The 12,159-nt window shown below is 42.1% G+C and overlaps 1 protein-coding gene across 1 annotated transcript in view; it reads left to right on the forward strand.

Moving 5' to 3' along the window:
- naalad2 (N-acetylated alpha-linked acidic dipeptidase 2) overlaps positions 1-12,159 on the forward strand; it is a 485,356-nt gene that overhangs the window by 119,629 nt on the left and 353,568 nt on the right. The window contains exon 6 of the mRNA XM_041199157.1: positions 4,458-4,644. Within this exon, the coding sequence (XP_041055091.1) occupies positions 4,458-4,644 (187 nt within the window). The remainder of the gene's footprint in view (positions 1-4,457; positions 4,645-12,159) is intronic.

Consider the following 12,159-nt stretch of genomic DNA (forward strand, 5'->3'; position numbering starts at 1 on the left):
TAACCTTGTGTGTACAGTGCACAATTTCAAAATTTGCTGGTGACAAAAACATTGGGAATATTCTAAACTGTAAGGAGGATAGTGATGAGCTTCATGAGGACTTGGAGCGTTATGTCCAGTTCATGGCACTGTACTTTGGGAAGGATTTAGAGAGGGCACAGAAAATATGTATGAGAATGGCTCTAGGGATGAGAGACTCCAGTTATGAGGATAGATTGGAGAAGCAGGTGCTGTTTTCCTTAGAGGAAAGAGAGTGAGAAGCGATTTGATAGCGGTCTTTAAAATCGCGAGAAGCCTAGACAAAGTAGATAGAAAGAAACTGTTTCTATTGGCGGAAGTGGCAAGAGCCAGAGGTCACCAGTTAAAAATTGGCCAAAGAACCAAAGGTAACATGAGAAATATTTTTATGCAGTGAATGGCTAGGATTTGGAATGTACTAGCTGAGAATAAAGTAGAAGCAGATCCAATACTGGCTTTCAAAAGAGAATTGGATAAGCACAAAAAGGGAACGGATTTGCAGGATGATGGGGAAAGAGCAGGGGAGTGTGATTAACTGAATTGCTTTTCAAAGAGTTGGCATGGTCATGACAGGCTGAATGGTCTCTCCTTCTGTGATGTATCCAGTCTATAATTCCATGGGTTGGATTTTGACTGAGAAAGGAAGACTCTGCAGACCTTTAAAAATGGCAGGCAGGTCTGGGATGTGGAAATCATGCCCCATTTCTGACTGATCCAATTTTTGCCAGTAGGGGAAAGGGGGTGGGGCATGAATCGCGCAGAGGGAAACCCAAACTCAACAGGGCAACTGAAACTTATTGCAGAGTTAAAACAGATCCCATTTTGGACGTTGCAAGGGTTTTAACTCAAGTATGGGAACCACAAATTGATGAAATAATTATAAATGTTCTTGAAGGGTGGATAAAGTCTGTATAACTGTCATTATCTGAAGCTTTTTTAAAATTCCTGCTCTTTGTTTAAAAAAGGCTGCTGCTTTCAGTAATTTTTAAAAGAAAAACCCTGCTGGGCTGCTTTGATTGACAGGCCAGCTGTTGTGGCATCTGTTCAAGCAGTTTCAATAGAATCATTTATTGGCCTTTCCCTAAGGGCTATTAATTATGAACACTTGGCTGAGTTTCAGAAGCTATAATAATCTCAGCAGGGGTTCTGAGTTCACAGTTTGATTGGCAGCTTAAGGAGGCTATTAAAGGATTTGCTGTCTTTGAGGCTACTGAATAGAAGTGTGTGCATTTTAAAAGACATTAACCACTTGAGATTTAAAAGCTTTCATGCTTTCATGAATGGATGTTTTTCGCCACTGAGTTTTGTATAGTGAGAGTTGTATCAATTTTTTAGAATTTTTTTTCATCTCCACATGTCTCCTGAGATCTGCCCATGGTGGAGCTTGGTGAGTTGGCACTGAATTAGCATCAAATATGAGGGGCCATAGGGTGTGGATGGGAGTGGGCGGGTTGGCATTGAGTTTCCATGGGGGTATGACAGGCCATAGTGGGTAGGTGAGGGGTAAGGGCTAGAAGGCCAGAAACCTTCTAAAACAACTGGGATCAAGTCTGAGGGAACAGAGATAGACCTTCTAACCAGCCTGCCTTGGCATCTTCCTGCTCTCATGTCCTTCTGACATCCTGCATCTGCTTCCAGGTTCAGCAGGCCTGATTTCATCCCTTATCCTCACCCACCAGAGTGAAATTCTCACAATTTGCAATTTTACTGAGTGAGCCTGGAGAATCAGGAAATTTCCCATGTCAAGCTACCTGCCTCAGTACCCAAATTGTGGCCCCATACTATCGTCCAACCTTTAAGAGATCATGAGGAAGATTTTTCCCTCGTCAGTCAGACTCGGTGGGGTCGGGTAAGGGTAGTCGGGAAGCCGACTGCCACCCGCAATTGGGGCTGCACAGTGATTTCACGCTGGTCACATGACTCTATCACATGAGCAGGGACATGTTATTAACTAAATTTTAAAATTTTAATTTTATTTTTATTTGCTGTTGGAAACCTCATCCCACCTGTGGATGAGGTTTCTTAAAAAATCCAAAGGTCGCTTGGCCTTTTTGCCTGCCCGCCAACCGTAAGGTCAGACAGGCAGCGAAAAATTTCTTTTAATTATCTTTTTAATGGCTTTTAAAGGCCTTTTAATTGTCAGCAGGCGCGCTGCCGACACTGGCATGCGCCCACCAACCCCTATTGCTCACCCATCGTCACCGCACATCATTTTACACTTGGTCGGGCTGGGTGCGCACCAGCCCGATGAGCTAAAAATTCAGGTCCATGAGTATATTGAGCAGACCTCTGCATTTTTTAATGAGTCATAAATGTGATACATTAAAGTGTAAAGGATTGATGCCCTCTGGTAAAGCCATTTCAGTTGAGTCACAAATTGATTTTAAAGAAAAATCCTATTGTGCTTAATTATAACATGGATGCACAACTGTTGAAGCTGGCCAAAGATTCACATGAGAAGTATTGCAATGCTGCTCTTTCTTATTTACGGGAGACTCACGTAAACCTCTAATGCACAAGTAGGTGGTGGTGCCACCATAAACAGAAGTAGCACTGCAACTGAAGTCAGAAAACCAAAATATTGTTTCTGCCAGCTTGAGTAGCTGAAACGCTCCTGCTCTCACACACAGTAATGCCCTCATGCAGATTTCTCTAACCACCTGGGAAGATTCTTTTATTTCATTCTTGGGATGTGGCCATGCTGACAAGACTGCTAATTATTGCCTCATTACTCTGGAACCTGGTGATGGACATTCTTGAGCGATTGCAGCATGTCATGAAAGTGCCCCCTCCAATGCTGTTAGGTAGTGAGTTCCAGAATGTTGAACTAGCTGCAATGACCAGATTGATTTTACAGTTTTAAAATGTTTCACACCTATAATTTAAACCAAACACATGTATGAAGACCACTGCTTCTGTACACACAGTTTAAAAATAATATCTTAAAATATTTTTTTGCTCCAGTAGCTTCCTCAAAGGCTAAGAAAGCTCTGTATAAGAATATTGTTAAAAATCACTTCACTATCAGTCCAAGGGACGAGCGAAGTCTTGGGATGGCATGAACCTGGCTTTTGATGCTCCTCACAACCTACAGCTAAAGTTGTATTATAACTGTAGTGATATTTGTACCCTACAAGGGTAAAAAATGAATGGAATTGGAAAGTATGAGCACAGAAGAAATGGTCCATTGATCAATGATTCTTTCCACACTTACAATGTATCTGGATAAGAACAGCAGGAACACATTTCCCAAAAGTTGAAGAAACCCCCAGACTGGACTAACTGCATTCCATGGACATATGCATCCTCGATGTTTCAGTGATGACATGTATGCAAGTGACAAGCAAATGAAAAGTTTTTGCATTGCGTATTGAACCAGAAGTGCGAGTAGCCTCCTTCTAAAATCTTCACCATCACAGTTACCTGTCTTCAGCCAATTCAATTCATCCTATGTGATAACAAGAAACAGCTAAGTAAACTTGACAAAGCTAAGGCTATCTGTCCTGATAGCAGTAGTGCTGAAGATCTGTGTTCCAGAACTAGCCATACCTTTAGCCTAGCAGTTCCAGTAAAATCACATCATTGGCATCTACCCAACAATACTGAAAATTGCCCAGGTATATCCTGTTTACAAAAAGCAAGAAAAGTCCAGTGTGGCCAATTACTATTCTATCAGAAAAACACAATATTGTGGATGCTGGAAATCTACCTGACCCGCTGAGTTATTTCCAGCTTTTTCTGTTTTTATTGCCATTCTATCAGCTTACCCTCATTCTTCAGCAAAATGAAGGAAGGAGTTGTCAACATTGCTATAAAGAAGTATGTTCCTACCAATACCTTGCTCACTGATGTTCCGTTTGCGTTATGGCAGGACCACTCTATTCCAGTCCAAATATGGACAAAAGATCTGAATTCCAAGGTGAGGTGAGAGTATCTGCCCACATTAAGTCAACATTTGACCAAGTGTGACACCAAAGAACTCTAGTAAAGCTGAAGTCAATGGGAATCAGGTGCGAAACTCTCCACTGGTTTGGAGTCATATGTAGCACAAACTAAGATAGTTGTGATTGTTGGAGACCAATTGCTGGGTCAAAATCCTGGAACTGCATTGTAGGAGTATATTCACCACATGGACTGCAGGGGTATTTGGAGTTTAGATGTGGTTCTGCTACAACTAGTTCCACTTCTGTTTTCAAATTTGTTCTGATCAGGTGTGGTTGGCAGTGGAACAATTCCCAAATCCTGCCCCAATATTGGATGACAAGACTATTGGGACATTTAATAAACTTCCGCATGACTGTGAGAATAACTTTGTCGATTACTTTCTGTGTGTAAATGTGTCTCAACTGTTTCTGTCCTTGTACAGATAAAGCATTTTTTTTAAAGTGTAATTTGTATTTTCAGTTTGGCTTAATTATATCTTTCTTCCTGTTCACTAGGTTAAGAATGCAATGAATGCAGGTGCTAAAGGACTCATCTTTTTCTCAGATCCTGCTGATTATTGTGCACCAGGAGTGCACCCGTACCCAGAAGGCTGGAATCTCCCTGGAAGTGGAGTCCAACGTGGAAACATTTTAAACCTGAATGGAGCTGGTGACCCTCTAACTCCAGGCTTTCCAGCTAATGGTACGTACTGTAGCAAACATCCATATTCTTGAGTAAGGTAACAACTGATCTTTACAGAGCAAATTTTACACGGTGTAACCATAAAATCATCTTACTCAATGTTACCGCTGTCACCGTGAAAATATTCAAACAACTTTTAACCATATTCTTTGTCAAATCTAAGTAAAGCAAAATGATTTTGTGCACTATTGGGACTGTGCTTTTTTCACATTGAGTCGATCAATTTACTTTCAGACTAAAATTATTTTTGCTCCTATGGATCTGCAAAAACTCTGCATTAATGGAAAATGAGTGTGACTTTAATTGTATGTGCTGTTAACCTTGGATAGATATTTTCTACAATGGAATCCAAATAGTACACAACAAAGACTGTAAGTCGCTTGGATGGTTTCTTCCTACTGAAATTAACATGAAACAGCACTCAAAACTATTGATTTCCTAATAATTATGAAAATCCTGTTATCCTGAAAAAGCAGTGTTACTCACAAAACATTGAGCTACCTTCATAAAATATATCAGTTTGAAATTGAGCTTGTAATGGAAGTGACTAATTTTGTATAAACATAAAATTTCATGCTACCATGATTATAGGCTTCAAATCTAGAGCATTATAAAATCACTCAGAGTAAATAAAGATAAGAGGGCCAGTCAGTGCATAACATCTCAAGCCCATAGTCTCTTGTAACAATCTTAAGCTGCTTTCTTGCTCCTCTCGGCTCCACTGCAATGCAAATCATTGATGGGTCCTGCTTAGCTCCCTCCCTTCTGATTGCATTCCTCCCCAACTCACTATTGCACCTTCAGCAACTTCCCCTCTTGGGACCTTACCCGAGGGCTGGTGATGCACTGACCCTAAATGGCAAACTGCCTGATGACGCTGGGTTGGTGGCCAACCCAGGACACTATTCCGAGACACTCCCTCGGCATGGTCTCAGTACTGAGATGATTGATCTTCAACAACCACAACCATCTTCCTTTATGCTAGGTACAACTCCAATCAGTGGAGAGCTTTCCCCCTGATTCCCGTTGACTTTAAGTTTACGAGGGCTCCTTGATGCCACACTTGGTCAAATGCTGCCATGGTGTCAAGGACAGGCACTCACTAACCACTTTCTTGAGTTTGGCTTCTTTGTCATGCTTATACAATGTGGTAAACAAGAGCAAAGAGTTGAATGCGTGGCCCAAAGATTGTCATGGGAGAAATGAGTTTATATTTATAGACCATTGGCACAAGTATGAGTCGTACCACTTGGACAGCCTTCTCTTGAACTGTGCATGGACCAGCTTACTGGTGAATTCTATAACCAGGGCTGTAGGAAGGGCTTGAAACTAAATAGTGGAGGGGAAGGTTCACATGAGAGAGATTTGGAAAGTTAAAGAAAAAGGACAAGGTAATAGTGCAGGGTACTGACACAGTTAATGATGACCAGAGTGTGACAGGAAAGGACAGAGTGCACAAACATAAGAATGCACCAGCAAATAGGGTCAGAATAAGGAAAAATGATAAAAAGACAGAATTTAAGGATTTTTCTCTGAATGCACACATCCTTCTATCAGAAGGATGCACCATCTGTGGTCAGCTAAGGAAGTTAAAGATGGTACCAAATTGAAAGAAAAGATGTACAATGCTGCTAAGACTGGCAGTAGGCTAGAAGATTAGGAATATTTTAGAAACCAGCAAAGGATAACTAAAAGAAAATCAAGGGGGAGAAATTGGAATATGAGAGAAAACTCACAAGAAATATTAAAACAGGCAGTAAAAACTTCTACAATTATATCGAAAAGAAAATAGTAGCTAAAGTGAGCATTGATCCATCAGAGGGTGAGACTGGGAATTAATAATGAGAAACGAGGAAATGGCAGAGACTTCGGACTAGTATTTTATATCTGTCTTCACAGCAGAAGACACAAAAAGTATCCCAAGAATAGTAGAAAGCAGGGGACAAAGGGGAGGGAGGGATTTAAAACAACCATGATCACTAGAGGAAAAGTACTGGGAAAACTAATAGGACTAAAAGCTAACAAGTCGCCTGGACCCAATGGCCTGAATCCTAGGATCTTAAAGGAAGTGGCTACAGAGATAGTGGATGCATTGGTTGTAATTATTCAAAATTTCCTGGATTGTAGAGAAGTCCCAGCAGTTTGGAGAGCTGCAAATGTATTCATGAAACAAGGGAGACAGAAAGGAAGAAACTATAGGCCAGTTAGTCTAACATCTGTCATTGGCAAAATGCTAGAATCCATTATTAAGGAGATAGTTGCAGGACATTTAGAAAATCATAATATAACCAGGCAGAGTCAACTTGTGAAAGGGAACAGGGTTTTACAAATTTATTAGCATTCTTTGAGAATATAACAAGCAGGGTAGATAAAGGAGAACCAGTAGATGAAGTGTATTTGAATTTCAAGAAGGCATTCAATAAAGTCCTGCATAAAAGGTTAATGCACAAGATAAGAGCTCATGGCATTGAGGGTGATATATTAACATTGATAGAGGATTGGCTAACTAACAAAAAACAGAAAGTCACAATAAATGGGTCATTTTCAGATGGAAGAAAAAGTTACAAGTTTTCACTCCTTATATGCACCTTTGGTCACTAACACATACTCTAATCTTGTTAACTTACAGTCACATGCTTAAACAGAAGTCTCCAGTCTCAGTTACTTGTTTCCCATGTGTGCATACATCAAGCATTGGTCTCATCCATGCAGAGCTGCAAAGTCTTGCTGATTGTGCATTCTAGGCCACACTGATCTCAACACCCACTCCCTGGCCTTGTCCTTTGTCCCACTAGCTTGTTTGTTCCTTATCCTGCCTTAAGCATATCTGCTACTCTCCAGTTCTGCTTTTTCAGCTCATGTCCTGTTTTTACCAAAACACTTGTTAGTTTCAAGTTTGACCCTTTCAATGCAAATGATCTGGGTGCCCTTAAACATGAATCACAAAAAGTTAGCATGCTGGTAAAGCAAGTAATTAGGAAGGCAAATGGAATGTTGGCCTTTATTGTAATGGGGATGGTGTATAATCTTTCTATAGCTATACAGGACAATGGTGAGACATACCTGGAGCACTGTGTACTCTTTTGCTCTCCTTACTTAAGGAAGGATATATTTGCATTGGAAACAGCTCAGAGAAGAGTCAGCAGACTGATTCCTGGAATGAAGGTATTGTCTTATGGGGAAATGTTGAGCAGGTTGGGCCTATACTCTTGGAGTTTAGAAGAATGAAAGGTGATCTTATTAAAACATACAAGATTCTGTGGATGCTTGACAGCGTAGATGCTGAGAGGATGTTTTCTCTTGTGGGGGAATCTAGAACCAGGGACACAGTTTAAAAATAAAGGGTTTCCCATTTAAGATGGATATGAGTAGGAATTGCTTCTCTCAGAGGGACATTAGTCTTTGGAATTCTCTTCCCTAGAGAGCAGTAGAGGTTGGGTCTGTGAATATATTCAAGGTTGTGTAGGACAGATTTTTGATTAACAAGAAAGTCAGAGTAATGGGGGACAGACAGAAAAGTGGAGTTAAGGCCACAATCAGATCAGCTGTGATCTTATTGAATGGCAGAGCAGGCTTGATGGGTGGAATGGCCTGCTCCTCTTCCTTTTCCTTATGACCTTGTGATCTTATAAAGTCAGGAGCCGAGTGGCCCTGGTGAAACCTAACCTGTCGTTCCCTGTTTTCTTGTTCCCTCCTTTCTTTAATAGTGGTGTTACTGTGTTAACTTGTAATCTGCTGGGATCATTCTAGAATCAAGGGAATTCTGGAAAATCATAGCCAGCACATTCACTAGCTCTGCAGAACCCTTGGATGTAGGCCATCAGGTCTTGGGAATTTGTTGGATTTCAGTCCCTTAAGTTTCTCCAGTACTTTTCCTCTGCTGATATCACAGTAATTACTTTAATTTCTGGTATGTAACTTACATCTTCTACCGTAAAGACAGATACAAAATATTTGTTCATTGTCTTTATTATTCTTCATTCTCCACGTTAGTTCCCCATTAGCTACTATATGGGAGGGCATATTAATACTCCCACCAGCATTTTCTGACCCTGGCTATCCCTAGGGCAGATTTTTCTGGTCGGTGAGTGGGGGCGGGGCCCGCTCGCCGACGCGGGGATACGTTGGGAGTGCGTCCTGATGGCACCCCGTGCCATTCAGATTTTTAGTTCGGCAGGCACGCAGCCGAACTGTTAATGGCCTATTAAGGCCATTAAGAAGCTAATTAACCTGATTGATGGACCTGCCCATCCAACCTTAAAAGTTGACAGATAGGCCAGGAGACTAGGCGGGCCTCGGAAAAAGCATGAAACCTCATCCACGGCTGGGATGAGGTTTCATGAAAAGGGTTTTTTAAATTTTAACAAATGTTTCAATAAAAGTTATTGACAGTTCCCAACTCATGTAACATGAGGGGGCATGGCAGGGAAATTTTTTTATTACCTGAAATTCAACTTTTACATTGGATCCAATCTCCCTGAAGCAGCACTTTGCCTCAGGGAGATCTGTGTGCTCTTTTGCGCTTCCTGGCGGACGTCACGCTGGGCGGGACTTAATTGGCCCACCCATGTAAAATGGCTGTGCGCACCCGAACGGGGGCGCTGATCGGAGGGCTGCTCACCCACGCCCACTCCCATTCTTCCCCCCCAGCGGGGTGAAAATGTTGGCCCTAATCCCCACCTGTACTCTTACTACTTCCTGACTTTCTGAGCCATGATCCTTTCTCACTAATGTCCTGTGTCTTCCTTAATTACCAGGGCTACTCACTTTCCCTTTCCATTCTGTTGTCTTTTCAAAATGTTGTTGTAATAATTGTAAGTTGCTGCTTTTAATTGTTATGGAGACCATGGGCAGAATTTTTCCGTCGGCGAGCTGGAGACGGGGCCCACTCGCTGACGTGAAAATGACGAGGGATGACATTGGGGGAAACCCCCAACGTCATCCCGCCCCATTTAAATCTTCAGGAAGACGGCTGGACAGCACGATCAGCTGTCTGCCCGCCGACCTGTCAATGGCCAATTGAGGCCATTGACAGGATAATTAAACCAATTAAAGGCCCTGCCCGTCCAATCTTAAAGTTGGCGGGCAGGCCAGGAGCCCCAGCGGGCTTTTGATAAAACATGAAACCTCATCCAACGGCGGGTTGAGGTTTCATGTCTGTTTTAAAAAGTTTAATAAAGTTTCTGTGCATTTTATTAACATGTCCCATCTTGTGTGACACTGTCACATGAGGGGGACATGTTAATAATTTTTTATTTTTCTATTTTTGAAGTTTATAAACCTTTCACCCACCTCCCTGAGACAGCATTTAGTCTCAGGGAGATGTGCGTACTTTTGTGCGCATGCGTGAAAGAGCGCACTCTGACAGTTGGGGAATAGCGCTGGTTCGCTGGGTGGGCCTTAATTGGCCCGCCAACTTAAAATGGCAGAGGGGCCCGTTTCGCCGGTGGAGCCCGCCTGCCCATCAAGGGCAAAATTCTGCCCCATGTGACTGTAATGACGAATCCTTCCCAAGTGCAGGGTATCTTAGTGGCGGAGCTTTTTAGCCTTGGCCTTGGAACAAGCATGTCGCCTCATCTAGAGTCTGTAAATAAAATTTACTGTTTCTTGAAACCTGTCTTCCATTCCTAAGTTTATTACAATTAGTGACGAGGATAAATAGTACCAGCGCAACACCTCGCCTCGCAACTGTGGGTATTCCGATACTTTAAGGGAAGGAAAAAAAGAAGTATACTCACCAGCAATGGCTTTCTTTGGTAGAATTGACCCGTATGACTCATCCGTCAAGGACTGGAGTTAATACATTGAGTGATTAGGTTTCTACTTTGTAGCTGATGAAATAACGCTGGAGGAGAAACAGAAGGCAATTCTCCTCAGTGTCTGCAGGAGCAAAATTTAATCTGTAGCTTGACAGCTCTGAACATGCCAAATTCAGATCCTTCACCAAGCTAGTGGATTGCATGAAAGGACATTTTCAGCTTAAGCCTCAGTGATCATGCAAAGATTCAAGTTTAACTCCTGAGCAAGGGCCCCTGGTGAGTCGATCGCAATGTACATTGCAAAGTTAAAACAGTTAACAGGGCACTGTGACTTCGGTGATACTATAAACGACATGTTGTGAAATTGCTTGGTTTGCGGCATAAATGATGACGCCAGTCAGCACCGTTTGCTTGCAGAAGTTGAAGTAGACCTGAAAAGCGCTGTGGAGATAGTGCTAGCAATGGAGAGTGCTGAGAGAGATTCACAGGCTTTGCTGAAGGTGCAGCATGGCGCCGTTTTGCAGCTAAGGCGGGAACCTGCCACCGGACGTGGCGTGAAGGTTAGGGAGGCTTCCTCAAAGCGGCACAAGGCCCCTACCGCTAGAAAAACAAAAAGAAATGCTGGAGGCAACTCATCAGTAACCCAGGAGTTAAAGTGTTAACGTTGTAGGGGAAATCATGCACCCAAAGTCTGTTGATTTAAAGAGGCAGAATGCCACTTCTGCCACAAAAAAGCACATGTTGTTAAACAGTGCAGGACTAGATCAAGGCAGCCATTGAGACATCAGGTCAAGTTAAATGAAGTGCACAATATAGATGAGTTAGAAGTTACTGAGGTTGACACTTATTCCCTAAACAATCTGAAGGCCAGGAAAGCTGAACCAATCACTGTTACACTTCAAGCAAATGGAAAACCTCTGGTCATGGAGATGGACACAGGAGCATTGACCACAGTGGTGGGAGACCACATCTTTAAATACCTCAGAGAAGGTACACAGCCATTGAGTTTGGAGCAAACTGCTGCTCAGTTAAAAACATATACAGGAGAAGAAATACAGGTGAAAGGCATCACCTCTATACCTGTATCATACAAGCAACAGGCAGCTGATAATTGTTGTAACAGCGGAGAGACCTAGCCTTATGGTTGTGATTGGCTGAAAGAAATCAAACTAAATTGGTTGGAAAATTTTCAGGTCAGGACAGGAGAAATTCCAGAGTTGCAAAAAAAAAAAGACAAAATATTCCGAGATGAGTTGGGCAAAATCAAAGTTCTACATGCTAAAATATACTTAGACCCTAAAGCAACACCCTGGTTTTTTAAGGCAAAACCAGTGCCCTACACTCTAAAATAAAAATTAGATGCAGAATAATGTTGTTTGGAGAAGTTAGGAATAATACAGCCAGTCCAATTTTCAGAATGGGCGGCACTCATAGTCCCTGTGATGAAACCAGGTCAAACCATTTGTGTCAGTAGGGATTATAAATTAACGGTAAACAAGGCTGCGAAATTAGACAAATATCCAATCCCAAAGATTGAAGATCTGTCTGCCAAACTTGCAGGAGGAAGAACCTACATTAAGCTGGACATGAGCCAAGCGTATCAACAGCTCGAGCTGGGCAATGCATCAAGAAGTTATGTCACCATAAGCCAGCACAAGGGCCTGTACCAATATCCACGCCTACCCTTCGGTGTGTTTTCTGCCTGTACGATTTTCCAGAGAACCATGGAAAGCTTATTATAAGGACTTCCCGAGTT

Source organism: Carcharodon carcharias, chromosome 11, assembly GCF_017639515.1.
Source record: "Carcharodon carcharias isolate sCarCar2 chromosome 11, sCarCar2.pri, whole genome shotgun sequence".
In the NCBI taxonomy this organism is placed as follows: domain Eukaryota; kingdom Metazoa; phylum Chordata; class Chondrichthyes; order Lamniformes; family Lamnidae; genus Carcharodon; species Carcharodon carcharias.